General features: G+C 38.8%; 1 protein-coding gene across 1 annotated transcript in view; it reads right to left on the bottom strand.

Annotated features, from left to right (window-relative positions):
• Nucleotides 1–10,390: 10,390 nt before the first annotated feature.
• Nucleotides 10,391–17,736, bottom strand: part of PCOLCE2 (procollagen C-endopeptidase enhancer 2) — a 74,021-nt gene continuing 66,675 nt past the window's right edge. Inside the window, exons 7-9 of the mRNA XM_033212410.1 lie at nucleotides 16,178–16,261; nucleotides 13,534–13,701; nucleotides 10,391–10,989 (exon numbers count right to left, since the gene is read on the bottom strand). Coding sequence (XP_033068301.1) covers nucleotides 10,859–10,989; nucleotides 13,534–13,701; nucleotides 16,178–16,261 — 383 coding nt within the window. The 3' untranslated portion in view covers nucleotides 10,391–10,858. The remainder of the gene's footprint in view (nucleotides 10,990–13,533; nucleotides 13,702–16,177; nucleotides 16,262–17,736) is intronic.

The following is a 17,736-nucleotide window of genomic DNA, read 5'->3' as shown; positions in this document are numbered from 1 at the left end:
ATTTTTAAAGTAAGTGAAAGAAGCCAGTCACAAAAGGCTACGATACTGCATGGTTCCATTTAGATGACATTCTAGAAAAGACAAAACTATAGGAACTGAAATCAGATCACTGAGTACCAGGGTCTAGTGGTCTAGGAGACGACTGACTGCACAGCTCATCAAACTGTATGCTTAAAAAGAGTAAATTTTAATGTATAGAAATTATGCCTTAACAAACCAGACAAAAAATCTAAAATAAAATGCTACAACATACTAAAATAAATAAGAAAATAGCAGTGGAATCTTCCAATTCGTTACCACTGCCAAAGAAAGCGGTGCTTGCATATGCAAGTTGGTAGCCCATCACTCACACAGCACAATGGGGTACAGTAATAAATGCCAAGGTGAATAACTTTGTATTACTTTTTCAAATTTATTTTTGCTATTTGGGTTCTATGATTGTTCATTTAAATTTTGGAAACTATCAATTTCTAAAAAAAAAAAAAACTTGGGATTTTTATTGGAATTGCTTTGAAACTAGAGACCACTTTGGGAAGAATTGACATCTTAACAGTATTGTCTAAACTATCAACATGATGTAGCTTCTCATTTATTTAAGTCTTCCTTAATTTCCCTTAGCAATGTTTTATAGTTTTTAGCATTGAAATCTAATAGCATTGTATATTAATAACTAAAAAAAATAGAATGAGATTCTACTCACATGAAATCCCAATGAAGACGAGGTTGCTTATCATTTAGTTATGTGTTCAGATTTCAAAGCTTAACATCTTTCCTTAAAGTAACTAGAGGTTGTTATTATTAATTGTTTGAGGGATGCAAACCAACTGCTAATCATTGACAGTCTTTCTTAAAATGATAAAAATGGAAGTGCTCTTAATCTTATTAATAAATACTTATTATCTCTTTTCTACCTGATAAAGAAAACTTTGATTCCTTAGACTTCAAAATTTTTGTTTTCCTCAGAAAATACATGTATAAAAAAATAAATTGAGGGTATAGGTCCTGGGAGTAAACCAACTGGGTCTAGTTATTCAGATTACACTAAGAAACTAGTAATAGTATCAGGGATAATCACTGCTCTGAATTTCTCACTTGTAAGTTAATTTATTAGTTTTCTGGCATCACAGCCCCATTCATAAACAAGCTGTGTTTCTGAAGGATATACTTAGAAGAATTTCCCATTACAGTGCTTCTCTTCATTTGACAATTTCATATTGTTTTCCTATTCTGCTCTCCCTACCCACAGACTGAAATAAATACTTCAGATATGCAACACATAAATTAGGAAAAATTTTATATGCTACTTGATGCTTTAAAAATAACCATCTTCTGTAATCCCAGCACTTCGGGAGGCTGAGGCGAGTGGATCAAAAGGTCAGGAGATCAAGACCATTCTGGCTAACACAGTGAAACCCTGTCTCTACTAAAGATACAAAAATTAGCCGAGTGTGGTGGCAGGCACCTGTAGTCCCAGCTACTCAGGAGGCTGAGGCAGGAGAATGGCATGAACCTGGGAGGCAGAGCTTGCAGTGAGCGGAGATCGTGCCACTGCACTCCAGCCTGGGCAACAGAGCAAGACTCCATCTCTAAAAAACAAAAACAAAAATCTTTAAGAGACATTCTTTCTGATATAAATTAAATTATAGTAATAAAAGAGGCAAAACAGCAGGTTTGTGTAGGAGGTAAATGTATTTAAAAAAAAAAAATGACTATCCCAGCCAGTCCAATATGTGATATGTAAGTTCCTTTTTTTTCATCCTGCTACCAGCAATCTGGAAAATTATCTCTCCCTCTCTCCCCATTAGAAAGGTTATTTAATCCATCCTTCAATTTTAGGTAAATTTATTCTTACTGAAAGATAAAATGGGCCGGGCGTGGTGGCTCACGCCTGTAATCCCAGCACTTTGGGAGGCCAAAGCAGGTGGATCACCTGAGGTCGAAGTTTGAGACCAGCATGACCAACATGGAGAAACCCTGTCTCTACTAAAAATACAAAATTAGCCGGGCGTGGTGGCGCATGCCTGTAATCCCAGCTACTCAGGAGGCTGAGGCAGGAGAATCATTTGAACCCGGGAGGCAGAGGTTGCAGTGAGCCGAGACTGCGCCATTGCACTCCAGCCTGGGCAACAAGAGTGAAACTCTGTCTCAAAAAAAAAAAAAGAAAAAAGAAAGAAAGATAAAACGATTGAGTGCTGTTTTAAGAATTTTAAGGAGGTAAATACACAAGCTGCCTCAGTAACTCATTCAGAAATCGAATTAATTCTGTGAGGTAATTCAGCTTCTCATTTTAAAATTCATTTCCTCCATTTTTATTTCAACAGAAAAAGCAATCACAATATTTTCTGTGTTTGCTTGAATGCAGATGTCTTCTTCTCCCACCCACCCCCTCTGACCCCAGTGACAGAGTCTCACAATATTTGCCAGGCTGGAAGTACAATGGCTATTCACAGGGGCCATCAGAGCGCACTACAGCCTCCAACTTCTGGGCTAAAGAGAACCTCCTACCTCAGCCTCCCAAGTAGCTGGGACCACAGGAGTGTGCTACTACACCCAGCCTCTTTCTTTTGAAAAGCTGTAAAACAAGACCAGGCACAGGAAGGAACAGTTCTCTCATTCTCTTCTGTATCCTCACTTTAAGTATGGTATTAATGTTGAATGGCACAAAGTTATTAAATGAAAATTTAGCCATTATCCATTAGTGTAAATATTATAGGAATGACATCTAGTTTATTAAATACTCTTAACAATTGTGTGTTCCAGATCCTATTTTCTCAAACTGGATTAAAAGAAAACCCAGATTCCCTACTTCAACCTTCTAATTTAATACACAGGAAAACTAATATTTTGAGTAATTTGTCCAAGTTTATATACTGACTGACTTGAGATACTGAATTCAATTTATTTTTCCAGTCAGTCAATACATACCCAAAAGCTTTCCATTTTTGAATTAGCTTCTCATTGTAGGTTCATCTTGGTCCACAAACAGAGCTTAAGTCCCTACTTTTCTAAATGACAAATTTGTTAAAAACTTTTATGACAAGTGTCAAGCAGAGACAGCAAGATGAACAAGAGTTGGATGAAGAAGATAGACAGGTAGGTAGTGAACATCGCAGGAAAGGGGGAGTTAGCCTCAGAAAGTAACAACCAGACCAGAAGGGACCAGAGTGTTTAGAGCAGACAGACTGGTGAATTTCATTTCTGTGCCACTTTCTTTCCTTATCAATTTGAATATTCAGCCAGGCGTGGTGGCTCACACCTGTAATCTCAGCACTTTAGGAGGATGGGGGGGGGTGGATCACCTGAGGTCAGGAGTTCGAGATCAGCCTGGCCAACATAGTGAAACATCAGCTGGGCGTGGTGGCGTGCGGCTGTAATCCCAGCTACTAGGGAGGCTGAGGAGAAGAATAGTTTGAACCTGGGAGGCAGAGGATGCAGTGAGCCGAGATCACGCCATTGCACTCCAGCCTGGTCAGCAGAGTGAAACGCCATCTCAAAAAAAAAGAAAAAAATTTTGAATATTCAAAGATGCAGAAACCATTTAAGACCATAAGGGATCTCAGAAAGGATCCAATTCAACTTCATGTTACAGATAAGGAAACTAAAGTTATTCCATTGCCACACTGTGAATGAGAATCCAAGTCTTTTCCCTTTTCACTCAGGAGGCTCTTACCTGCATTATGTTACTATTAATATCAGTTTTTTTATGAGATGAATTAATCAGATGTATGAAGTCTTGCTTTCAGCTTGTAAATTTTAATAGGTTTCTATACTTAAAAGCTTCATCTCATTGTTGAAATCTAACCCAATCTTAGTATTAGAATGCTACAAGAACATCCTTCAGGCAAAGATGTTTCATTTATATCTAATCAAATTTTAGCCTTTTAAACTCAATTGTTGACTTAGTTTTTAACAGGGAGAAGCAAATGACAAAAAAATCAAAACCAAGATTTTTAATAATAACTTTAGAGTACCTCAGAACAAATTTTTATGTATATTCCAGAGCTACTCACCCAGAACACCCGATTCCGTGCATCCATGGGCAATCCCACACTTGTATATCCAGAGAGCCTCTGTCAAAAAGAGGCTATTCGTGGCCCAGTGCGGTGGCTCACGCCTATGATCCCAGCACTTCGGGAGGCCAAGGCGGAGGATCACCTGAGGTCAGGAGTTCAAGACCAGCCTGGCCAACATGGTGAAACCTCATCTCTACTAAAAAAAATACAAAAATTAGCTGGGTGTGGTGGCGGGCACCTGTAATCCCAGCTACTCGGGAGGCTGAGGCAGAAGAATTGCTTGAACCCAGGGGGCAGAGGTTGCAGTGAGCCAAGATTGTGCCACTTCACTCCACCCTGGGCAAAAGAGGGAAATTTCGTCTCCAAGGCGGGGGGGAGAAAAAGAGGCTTTTTGTGCAAAGGTTCCTGAATTCAAGGCTCTTAATTATAAAAGGTAAAAAAAAAAAAAAAATCAATATTTTGTCCTTAGGCTAGGGCTTATTTACACACCTAAGAGATAATAAGCATGGGAAATTTTCTATTTGAATCACCTGCAGGTTACCTTGGGTTTTTCTATCTGAATAAGCATAACATCTCTCTACTATAATAGTCTTGTTTCTCCCTTTCCAATCCCTATATCACATATTTCATTGTCTTGCCTTACCAAACTATCTAGATCCCTCAGTACAATTTCTAATAGATATGACGATTTCAGGCATTCATGTCTTACCACTGATCTTAACATAAATGCTTTCAATATTTCACCATTAAGTATGAACTTTGCTACAGATTTTCTTGTCAACTTAAGGACATTTCTTTCTATTGACAGTTTTCCCAGGGTTAATTTTTTGTCAGGAATAAATGTTGAATTAGATTAAATGCTTTTTCTGCATTATTAAAATCAAATGAATGTTCTCCATCTATTGTGAATAGGGCTTAAAAGTCCCTTTCCCCATTCCATTAAGAATTTGACCTTTGTTTAACTATAGTTTAGGTTACCTAGTAATCTGATAATACAGTAGGTCAGCTATGTTGCTAGGCATACTTGCTTATGGTAAAAATGAGCCGATAGGTAAACTGCATCTGGATTGGGAAGAACAATCCTTGAACTGCGAGTATCTGATGGAGGGACATTGGCTGCGCTTTCCTGAATGTGTAACTCTTACAACTAGGCACGTCATCTATGAGAAGTCAGGAAGCTGTGCTATGGAGTTTTAAGAGATACTGGCTTCTATTGAGATGTGACCTTTCAGCTGGTGTGTCTACACCCACTTGTGTTCACCTGACTGAATCTTTTTTTTCTCCTTGATTCTGAGACATCATCTAGGGAGGCAAAAGAAAACAGCTAATGTTTGGCTGTGTAAACTTCTGCCAGAATGCTACAAGGATTCTCACAGAAAAAGAAATTCTGACACTGTCCTTCTGTTAAACTCTCATCCCTGTGCTATATTCTTCTGAAGACATTGGTACCAAGAAAGATCTGTGGTGCTTTTAAGAGCCTGAAGGTTTCGTTGCACCTCAGTCCCCCTAGTTAGTATTGCAGATCTATTTATTCTGTAAAGTATGTTCATTGATTTTCTTTTCTTTTTTTATTATTATTATACTTTAAGTTCTAGGATACATATGCACAACGTGCAGATTTGTTACATATGTATACATGTGCCATGTTGCTGTGCTGCACCCATTACGTTCACTGATTTTCTAATGTTAAATCAACCATGCATACCTGGGATAAACCCAACTTGATCATGATCTGTTTTGTTTGCTGAATTTTGTTTGACAATGTTTTGTTTAGAGTATTCGCACCTATGTTCATAGGTGGAAGCAAGTGGATTGGAGATTTTCCTGGTTCCTACTGTCTCTAAATTTTGGTAGTAAGATTATATTAATCTCATAAAAAGAATTGCTGAGTGTTCCTTCTTTATGTATACTCTGGAATAGTTTATGTTAGATTTATAGTATTTATCACTTAAATGTTTGGTAGGCCTTCCAGGTAAAACTAGGCCCCAAGTTTTATTTGAGGAAATATTTTAAACTACAGTTTAAATTTCTTTAATGATCATAGGACTATTTAGGTATTCTATTTCTACTTGACTCTGTGTTAAGTTCTCAATACCCAGCTTCACCTTCCCCCTCGGAATTTGTCCACTTTACCTAAGTTTTCAAATCTATGAGCATAAAGTGATTCATAGTATCTTATTACCTTTTAAGATTCTGAAAAATCTGCAGTAAAGTCCTCTTTCAATACAAAATTGGTTTATTTATCTGTTTTTACTTCTTTTCTTGCTTAATCTGGTCCGAGTTTTGTCAATTACAGTAGTCATTTTAAAGAACATTTGGCTTTCCTTTTTTCTATTATTTAAGATGACAATTTTATTCAATTTCTGCTCTATGCTATTTTCTCCTACCTTTTAAAAGTTTATGCTGTTTTCCTTTTACTAAGTTCCCAATTTGTATCATTCACAAATTTCCACCCTTTCTTTTATAATGTAAACACATAAGATTATAAATTTTAAAGTGTTAAGCTGCATTTCATACATTTTAAAATGCAGTTTTTCTATTGTTCAGTTTTTAATATTCTGTTTTCCATTATGGTTTCCTTTTTATCGTGAGTTGAAAGTACATTTCTTAATTTCCAATTATTTTCTTATGTTTTTTGTTGTTTACTTTTTAAAATTAATTTCTAGTTGTTTACTGTTGTTAGAGAAGGCTATCTGATACTACTTGTTTGGAATTTGTTGGAATTTGCTCCATGGTACATGGCAAGTTCTGAAATTGTTCCATATGAGCTCAAAAGTAATGCACCCTTGGTTCTGTTCTATATATGTGTGTTAGGTAAATGTAGCTAATTGTGTGGTTCAACACTATATTTTTAATGTTTTCTCTTTTAAATCTGTCAGTTACTGAGAGAAACATGTTAAAACCTCCTGTTATGATGGTGAACTTGTCCATTTCTATTTACACTATATCAGATTTAGTTATATATTTTGAAGGATTTTATTAGCTGTGTGCAAATTTAGAATTGTTGTATCTCCTGGTAACTCTCTTCATCTTGAGTAATGCCTTTAAGTATTTTTTTTCTAGTATTAATAAAACCATACCATTTTGTTTTGGTTAATGTTTGCCTGGTATACCATATTTATCTTTTTCTATCCCTTTCAACTTTTCTGGGTCCTCATGTTTTAGATGTCTCTTTCAAACAGCACATAGTTGTATTTCTTTTTCTAAGCCAGTCTGACCATTTTGACATATAAGTTTCAGTATTTAGTTTAGGTATTTATTGAAAGTATTGATATGTTTGTATTTTTACCTTATTTTGTATTTTTCCTGGTTTCACTTTCTTTAACTTTTTTTTTCCTCTGCTGGTTTTAAATGTTGATGCTTTATTTATATTATTTATGCTCTATTTATATTATTATTATATTACCCTACATAAATTGATGGAAATACTTAAGTTATCAAAGTCCTAAGTTAATATTTTTATCTTTCTCTCTCTCAATATGAGGTCTTTAAAATACTTAGGTCAAACCTTTTTAAAAAACGTTTGCTTGCTAATTGAATTTAATTGCAGATTTTTTGTTTCCATTTATATAAAAATATATAAATTTGTTTGCTTAAATCCATGAACTCAAGCAAAAGGTGTCTCTGATTAACATTACCTAACTCACGTTAGAACTTTCTGATTAGTGGCTGTTTAATTATAGGGCTTTTCTTTAAGGGAGATTTTTTTTGTCATTAGTTGATACTATTTAAATAGTCCAGAAGTAAATGGGAGCCTGGTAGCAGTGGTCTATTAACACATGAAAGAAAAGAAGGTAAATGTCTTCCAATTAAGGTTAACTTGCAAGTAAATAAATAACGGAATTTAAGACTTTGGAACTTGGCAAAATTCTTAAATGTTCATTTACGGGAATTCAAAGGATGAAAATCAAGCTAGCAAGATGCACTGAAACAGTGAGATTTATTTAGAATTTTGAAATGTTTTGTGATATGTTAGTACGGTCACCTATTCATTCTTCATGTGTATTTGATTCCCCAAGTATAAATACTTATTAAAAACAAAAACCTCAAGTATAAATACTTATTAAAAACAAAAACCTCGGCCGGGCGCGGTCGCTCAAGCCTGTAATCCCAGCACTTTGGGAGGCCGAGACGGGCGGATCATGAGGTCAGGAGATGGAGACCATCCTGGCTAACACGGTGAAACCCCGTCTCTACTAAAAAACAAACAAACAAACAAACAAACAAAAACAAAAACCTCATCAACTTTCTTGAAAAATAAGCAATTCCTAAAAGAGAAAATAGTATGGGATCCCAAAAGTTATGTAGTCTAACTCCCTCAAATTATAACTAAGGAAACTAAACCTCAGTCAAAATAAAGGTGTCTTAGTCCATTCTGTGCTGCTATAACAGAATATCTGAGACTGGGTAATTTATAAAGAACAGATATTTATTTCTTACAGTTCTGGAGGCTGGGAAGTCCAGAGCCAAGGGCCCACATCTGCTGACAGCCTTCTCACAGCGTCATCCCATGGCAGAAGGCGGAAAGGCAAGAGAGCACATGAACACATCAACACATGTGCATACCCAAAAGAGAAAGAGACGGATGGAATGGGGAATGCAGGGGGCCAAATTCATCCTTTTACCAAGGACCCATTCTCACCATAACTAACCCACTCTCGTGATAATGTCATTAATCCATTCGTGAGGGCTTTGCCTCATAAAAGAGCCCATCTCTCAACACTGTTGCATTGAGGATTTACTTTCCAACACATAAACTTTGGAGGATACATTCAAACTATAGAAAAATGATTTTATAAAAAGGAAAGAAGTTACAAAGTGGATGTTATTCCAGAAAGAGCAGCTTCACGATTCATCTTGATTATCTGTGTTTTGAATAATTGAAGTAAAAGACAAACCAGTGCCACACACTGTTAACCGTGAATCCCCTAAACAGTTGTAAAATATTGTGTCAGAGATGTCAATAGTATGAGTAGTTTAGATTACTCTTCTCAGTTTTTACCCCACTATGATGCAAGCCCCCACTCACCTAAAGAAGTCTTTCCGCTGGTCATGCAGAAGAAGGTTGATACCCGCCAGCATGCTGCTTATAATTCACCAATAGGAGATTCTATTCGGAAGGAAGGAAATACTGAAATCTTTAGGATTCCCTCCTAAGTCCCAGGACATGTATTCTTGAAGGGAAGCAACTTGCTTTGAGAAGGCTGGAATCAATAAGGAGTCCATAGTCACATCCTGGCTGGGCGCAGCTGGTCTGTGAAGTTCAGCTGGCTAAGAGAACTTTCTAAAAGCTGCCACTGGCCAGGGAAGCCAGTCACCCAGTCATCAGGGTCTTCTAGTTCATGTACTTCCTCAGCTGCAGAATTCCCTGGTGCTGATGGCTCCTCAGTGGGAAAGTACAGGAGCAGTTTCTGACCTGCCTGCCAGCCCAATTTTGTAGCTTCCTTATGCTCACCCAGCTGCTGTAACAGAGGGAATATTCCTTTTGAACTTCTATTTTGCCACCCTTTAAATGTCTGGTCATCCTAGGACTGGAAATTATTGTTTTCATCTAAAAGAGTATTTTCCCTTATTACCACAACTTTGCTTCTACTGTGGAAGAGTTTGTGACCCACATCTTTGTTCATCCCTAATGTTCTTTCAGCCTTCTTTGGATAGGGATGGTTTTCCGCTCTCCCACAGCCCCTGGCTGGTAACCTTCTACAGGGCTGGTTGCTGCACTCATACAGTTGTGCCTTAAGCAGCTCTGTGTGAATGATGGTCCTTTTGCTGTTCTTCCACTAATGAGTGAAAATAGATTTCTCAAAGGCTCTTAGCTGATACAGCCTGATTCAGTTAACTGGGGATGAACAGGCCAGGAGTGTCAAGCTTACTTCTAATTTCAAGTTCTGTAAAATGACCAATTATATAGGCTAGTATTTACTAGCCTAAGTATTAGTATTTAGTACTTCACTCTTCAAATCAGGATAAGAGGGCTTTCTTCTGGGGGTAGGGAAGGCTATTCTAGTGACAGGGCAAAGGGTTTGGAATTAGGACTCTTTAGTTTGATCGTTTTGTCTCTTAGGAGACATGTGCTCTGGCAAGTCACTAAACATACCTGAGCTTCCGTTTCAATTACAAAATGAAAGAGTGTGGACTAGATCCCTGAGAGATGTTATTCTACCACTAACATTCTCTGTTTCTGCAGATAGAACAATGATAGTCTACTGACATTACTGAATCCATTTAGTCCCTGAAATTCTTGGAATGCTCTTTTAGCAAAGCATAAATTGATACAAAGGGAATCTTATGCATAAATAACACTATTCTTATTGCTAAAAGGGAATATTCTTTCTACAATGTCCCACTATCTATAAAAAGAAGTTTAGTGGCTGTTCTGTAATCCTTTAAAAATATTTTATTAAGCATTGATTTAGAAAACGCAAGACAAGATTGTAACACCTCAGGGCAAAGGCTTGAAGGTGAAACAAATATCACTATAAATATTGCACTTCTAAAATCTCTTTTTGACATCTTCACACAACTCAATCCTAAAATATCGTTTTACAGAGATGTATAATAAACTGCTTCCAAGCTGTCAACGCTTGACACTTTTGACTTCCTATCACCACACTAAGTCAGCAGGTTTCCCATCAGATAGCTGCTCCTCTGACAGCAGGCAAAGAACTTCCCTCAGCTATCTCGGAGGCCTCATACCTCCATCATGTGAAGATGTCAATCAGTCCCATCTTTCGGAATGCTCTTTCAGAATATGTAATTTTATAAGTATTTTTTTTTTCTACTGAGAGAAAATAGATCTTTCAAAGGCAATGGCAGAATACAGCTTAAACGGACACAGTTCACTGTTAACACTGCTTGTCTTTTAAGGCATTCAGAAGCTTCTGATTCTTGGTCTTGAACATCATGATAAAGCTGTTTGGCATGATTTTGCCTCGCCCATCTTCACCTACTTGGCCCATAATAATGTAATTTAGACCTAAAGAAAGAAAATTAAGAAATTAATCTTTTTCTCTATGTATGATGTATGAAACAACTCAGACTGTAAGTTACCTCTAGATAAATGTTCTCTTCTGCAAATGATAAGATTATACATGTATTCCATCTAGGATAAAAATCTGAGTTTTCTTGTTTTTGCTTTTTAGAGATGGGGGTCTTGCCATATTCCCTAGGCTGGTCTTCAACTACTGAGCTTAAGCAATTCTCCTGCCTCAGACTCCAAAGTAGTTGGGACTACAGGCACACGCCACTGTGCCTGGATGATAAAATCTGGTTTAAGACTCTCATCAGGAAAAAGCCAAATTCAACTAGTAAGGTATTTCGGCTACGCTCACGCCAGGAAACTGGACTGAGTGGTTAGATCCAGCCATGTCCCGCTCTTCAGTGCTGTTGGTCTGTTGTGGTTCCAATGCCTGATATGAAGATTGTACCACATTAATGTGAAAGACTCTCCTTCCTTGAGGGGCCTCCAGGGCTCCATGATGGGCCATCCTCAGGTGGCTTCTCAATCCCATCATGTGTCTGGATTTCCCTGGCATTTGGCAACCAATGATCCACTCCCTTATGTTGCTGTTGTCTTGAACTTTAATCAACACCTCAAACATGTATGCTATGTAAGCTTCTTGAGGGCACAGATGGATCATATACTACTTGCATTTGTACAGTTTCTTGCAAAACATCAATGTCAAGAGTACTTATATTGGTTATACTATGTTTTTATATATTGGTGTGACTGGCTAAGTTAGGCCTAGACTGGGGCCTGAGGTGTTGGGTAACTCTGAATATTTATATTACCTCAGAAATAAATCAGAAAAAAAGGTATGTGTTATTCCTCCTTTAATTTCCCTTTCCCCTGGTGTGTCATAGAGAAAATGTGTTCTTTTTCTCTTGTATTTTCCTGTGTGGGTTGACCTTGTCATCACAGTGGCCTGTGAGAGTCTAGGCAAGCAATACTGCCTCAAGGCTGAAGTGCTAGCAGCATTATGAGACCTTATAGGATCTTGAGATACAATATCTGCTGTTCTGGCAGTTCTGGAAAGAAATGTTTCTCTTTTACAGAGCTTTTGTGATTCTCTCTGGAGAGTCAACATGAAGCTACTAGCCTCCTGACTTTTCTGAACAATCTGAATTCACAGTAAAGGTTGCTTTATTTTTAAATTTTTTCTTTTTTTAGACAGCCTTGCTCTGTCACCCAGGCTGGAGTGCAGTGGTGTGATCATGACTCACTGCAGCCTCGACCTACTAGGTTCAAGGCATCCTCCTGCCTCAGCCTCACAAGTAGCTGGGACCACAGGTGCACACCACCACATCCGGATACATTTTTTGATTTTTAGTAGAGAGGAGGTGTCACTATGTTGCCCAGGCTGGTCTCTAATTCTTGGGCTGAACTAATCCTCCCATCTCAGCCTCCTAAATTGCTGGGACGGTAAAGCTTTCTTGAAGTGGATATTCTGTCTCTCTCTCTCTCTCATTGTGTGTGAGTGTGTATGTGTGTGTGGTTTGGTTTGGTTTCTTGTCGGAGATGTTCGTAACAAGACTGAGGAAAGGAAAGAGCTGAGGTTGAACTGAGAAATCATGGTATATCACGTGGTGGAATACCAGGCATGACACCATTCCAAAGAAAGAGATCTGTCTCTGTGTGTTGTTATGGAAAGATGTCTAGAGCTTATGTAGGGGAAAAATTGCAGAACTTGTGTGTAGTATGATTCCATAAGTGTATATGCCCATGCTTTATACGGATAGAAACTTTCTGGAAGGAACTTAATTTTTTTTTTTTGAAATAGGGTCTCACTACATCACCCAGTCTGGTCTCGAACTTCTGGGCTCAAGAATCCTCCCACCTTGGCCTCCCAAAATGCTGGGATTACAGGCATGAGCTACCATGTCTGGCTGGAAGGAACTTTTCAGAGTACTTCTAGGGAACGGAAAAGGGTTTCACTTTTAATACTCTTACCTACTTATTTCAACTTTTTAAAAACCATGAAACATGTTACTTTTATAAGTTGTTAAATATATATTCCTAAAAAGTCATGTGCCTCTAGCTCTAAAGTAACTGTCTGTTTTTCGTAATTTCTTTCAATAAACTCATTCCCATCCATGGACTTAATAGTCCTATCTCTGCAAATGATTCCCAGATCTTTGAGTCTAGCCCAGATATACCTCCCTCTTCTGAACGTCGGGTCTGCATTTCCTGTTGGCTGCTGGATATTTTCTTTAAACCTAGACAGTACTGGCACCTTAAGTGCAATCATCTAAAATCTCTCCACCCTGCACTGCTCTGTGTGTCTGTTGCTTCTTGACTCAACTTCAAACACTTCTTTCACTTGTTCATCATGTCCACTACCCCTTCTTCTGCCACAAGTTACAAGGACCCGGATGAGACCCCATTTCTTCCTGACTCCAAAGGCCTTCCTGCTCTGAAAGAAGTGGGCAACATATTCGCTCTGATTTTACTTCCCTAGACCAACCATGGCATGGAAAATCCATGGCTTGCTCAGAGAGACCCAGTTTTCTCCCTACTCACCTCTTCTGAGGAGAGGGCACTGCTTGCAGACCACAGTGAGCCTGGCACTCATGTTCTTGCCCGCCTGCTGAATCGCCAAATTTCCCTCTTTGTAGATGTTGATGATCGAGACTGTGGCGTGCAAACTCCCACCACGAGTGACGGTTGTGATGACAGTGCCGGCTAATACTGCAGAAGAAAACATTTTGAAATGATGTGACAGTGAAGACAAATGCAAGCAGAACTGAAAAACAAGTTTACATTCTTCTAAGTTTCAGATACGAAATATTTTAATGTTAAAGAAAAGGCCCTCATAGAGGTTTCACATTTGCTTCTGTACATTTGTCACCAAAATGCAGGTTGGAGCTGTCATGTTACCCTGCTTGTTGGGGACTGATAACTAGAAGAGAAGCCTAAATACTTGCCACACTGCGGTCCGTTGCCAAGGCTGAAACTCTTTAAAATGTTTTATCCAACATGTGGTTGATTGTCAGACAGGGGATAGTCTGGCTTATGAGGCTCTACCTGTGAATACTCAAAAAGACCTTGTATCTGTAGAGCCAACACCATGGCTAAGAGATTGCGCAATGGGGGTTTGGGCCACTAAGGTGTGAGTCTTTGAGTCGGTGTGGGTGTGTAGCCACCTTTCTGTGTTCTCCTCACCCTTCTCTGCAGCTGTCCTTTCTTCCCGAACTTTTGTTCATTCCCTGGGTCCTCACCTCTGTCTAATTATCAGTAAAAAACTCTGTCTTCTGTGGTCTATTCTCTTTCTTATCCACTCTTGTTTATTTCATTTAACAAGCTGAAGTATAGAACTGAGGTATTAACTTAAACATTTTTCTTAAAAAAACTCTAGTAAAATTCAGTTGATTTTCATTACATAATCCCCTGTTTTTTCCATCAGACACTCTGAGAAAAGTCTCTCTTTAGTGCCACAGTAGGAAAGATGCTGTCTTTCTCACGGAGGTGCTTCTGGCATTCTGGGGGCTTGAGTGAGGACAGTTCCTCGTGGTGTAGGACTTGCACTGAATATGGTTTTGTTTGTTTGTTTGTTTGTTTGTTCTGAGACAGAGTTTCACTCTTGTTGCCTGGGCTGGAGTGCAATGGTGTGATCTCAGCTCACCACAACCTCCGCCTCCCGGGTTCAAGCAATTCTCCTGCCTCAGCCTCCCAAGTAGCTGGGATTACAGGCATGTGCCACCACACCCAGCTAATTTTGCATTTTTAGTAGAGACAGGGTTTCTCCATGTTGGTCAGGCTGGTCTTGAACTCCCGACCTCAAATGATCCGCCTGCCTCAGCCTCCCAAAGTGCTGGGATTACAGGTGTGAGCCACCTCACCTGGCCTGAATGCATTTTTTACCAGCCTTGTCCTTCCTAGAAAAATCAGTAGCAGTTCCTAGTTATTGTGACAACCAAAAAAACGCAGTAATCTAACATGTCTACCACTCCACAGGGAACCATTACCAGCCCTGGTTGAGAACCAGTGGCTGGTGATAGATTTGGTCATTTTGCCATGTAAGTGGTCACATTAATGGAATAAATCAAGTTTTGGACTGGGTTAATCTCACTCCTTCAGAATAAAGTGAACACTCACTGCTCAGGCAGTGTGCAATGTTCATAAAATCAGAATTCCTATGATGCTTTACTTTGATCCTGTGTGATGAGTGTTGACTGCAAAATTCAGTGTAGAGTCAGGTGGAATCAGTGGCTCCCAAGACACAGGGAGGGAGACTCCTTGAAGCACCTCCTACAGAAGAGTACACCGGACGTGGTAGCAATTACAGGTGGTGTTGCTTTCACTTTTCTGCCAGTTATTTGAATTTCAGCATGTGAACTCTAGTAAGGTTTAGGGCCCCAGAGTCTTCAGTGTCTTCACACCTTCACTATGATACAGCTCGTCTGGACTACAGACGTCACTCCAAGGCACAGAAAAAGCAAGCAAAGCCTCTCTGGGCAAGTTTGGTTTGGGGAAACCTATTTAGGCCATAGCAACTTGCTCTTCCTGACAAGATTTGTCTTAAATGTTCCTTTTAAGCCACTTAAAAAATAACTGAGATAATTAAATTTTGTATCTTTCGCTCTTCAGTAGCTTCCATAGATGGTACAATTTTTCCATTGGAAAAAACTCTAAAAATTCTAAATCATTAAAGAATACCTCCTCAGGTTCCAGTTTGTAAGAGTTTCCAAATGGACTCCAGATTTCCAACTTTTGCTTCAGTACTTTGGAAAGGCAGTACAGGGGAAATACTTGAATTTCTTCTGAGAGAGGCCAGCTTCTGCATATAAGTTTGGGTATGTTTCTAATTTACTTAAGTTGAAGTACAGATGTGTGAAAAAATACTCTGCATATGAAAAATATGTAAGGAAAAAAGTATATAGGTTTTTTGCGGGAATAGTCAGCCAGAATACACAGTGTGGCAGTACCATGTAACAAGACCCAAATTATTAAACTTATATGAAAAAAATTATATTTTCTAAATCCATATTTTTCTCAGTTGTGAAATCTAACAATTTGACCATTCTCGTGTACAGGCAAGTATTTTCTTGGATAAACGAGTGGTGTTACTGACCCTTTGCCATAAATTCATAGGAATTCCTTTGAGATGAAGCATGCAGCCTCAAGTTTCTGGTTAAAGAGAAAAAGACTGGCTTTTCTTTCTTACCAAAGTCACTTGAACAATAGTTGCCCTCCAGAGTCCCCGTCCGTCTACACTTTTGTTGACACAGGACCACAGTGGGCTTTAAACCTTAATTCAAAGAAGACATAAGCTTCAGGAAAAGTGAATTCAAGCATAACTGGTCTTTAGTTCTGAATCCACCCATTTCAACTTATCATTTATTTCCCTGAGCCACCAATCTATCACTGCGAAGAGAAAATTTAAAACCATGCAAAATAAATTATCCATGCTACCAACTACTGCTCTAATTTCACCAGGGCAACTCAATACCCTCTACTGAATTTTAAACCTGAGATCAAAGATAGCACAAATGTAGCCCTGTTCTCTTCTTCCTTTGTATAAAACTAATGCTATAAGAAAATATAGACATACTCTGAGTGTGTGCCCTGTTTAGAAAAACCCAGAACAACAAATTGGAACTCACAGAACGTAGCTTAATCCCTCACTTTACTAAAGGAATCCCAGGGTGTTCCCCTGAGGACGTCCTTAAAATATGCAATTGCCTCAACATGAGTAGTATAGGTTTTTAGAAATACTGTTCATGTGTAAAGTGTGTTACATCTGTAATTAGATGCAACCAATCACTAAATATTTATTTTGAGCCTGGCACTGGCTATAAGGGTCTTAAGAACTAAGAAGCAGACAAATTTAAAAGTAAACCAAACAGACAAAACACAGAAGTTCTTAAGTACAAGTAAGTACGGGTGATGCTGCCCCCAGTAGACATCTGGCAATATCTAGAAACATTTCTGGTGATCACAACTAGAGGGTGCTGCTAGCATCTAGTGGGTGCCAGAGACGCTGCTGACATCCCACAGAGAAAAGGACACTCCTGGCAACACAGAAGGATCTGGCCCAAAATATAAACAGTGCCAAGGCTGAGAAACCCTGGGTTAACAACGTGAAAATAGTTCATCCTCATAATCACCTTAAAAATATTTCAAAAATAGTTGCTAATTGTTTCTTTCTGTGTGACAATATGCTAGGAAAAACTAAACAGAACCGCGATAACAGAATTGCCCTTGTTGGGTGAATATCCGCAATTGTAATATTGCTCTTCCAACAGACCCCACCAACTCCTCTGTTAATTTATTATTTATTTGTTTGTTTTGAGACGGAGTCTCGCTCTGGGAGTGGTGTGATCTTAGCTCACTGCAAGCTCTGCCTCCCGGGTTCAAGCGATTCTCCTGCCTCAGCCTCCAGAGTAGCTGGGAATACAGGTGTGCACCACCACACGTGGTCAACTTTTGTATTTTTAGTAGAGACTCGGGTTCGCCATGTTGGCCAGGCTGGTCTTGAACTCCTGACCTCAGGTGATTTGCCTGCCTTGGCCTCCTAAAGTGCTGGGATTACAGGCGTAAGCCACAGCGCCCAGCCTGTACCCCCTACTTAACTCCAAAAAGAATCTGAAGCACATAGCAATATTAAAACATATGTAATTTAATGTTAAAATACATATAATAGCTTAAATATGCATTTTTAAAAAGAGAGAGACACAGAAAGAGCTCAGAAGGTGTTTGGAAGGGAAGAGTCACACCACTGTT

The sequence above is a fragment of the Trachypithecus francoisi genome, unplaced genomic scaffold, assembly GCF_009764315.1.
Source record: "Trachypithecus francoisi isolate TF-2019V2 unplaced genomic scaffold, Tfra_2.0 Lachesis_group0, whole genome shotgun sequence".
NCBI lineage: Eukaryota > Metazoa > Chordata > Mammalia > Primates > Cercopithecidae > Trachypithecus > Trachypithecus francoisi.
The sequence above is the reverse complement of the archived record's forward strand: the minus strand, read 5'-3'. Positions and strand labels throughout refer to the sequence as shown.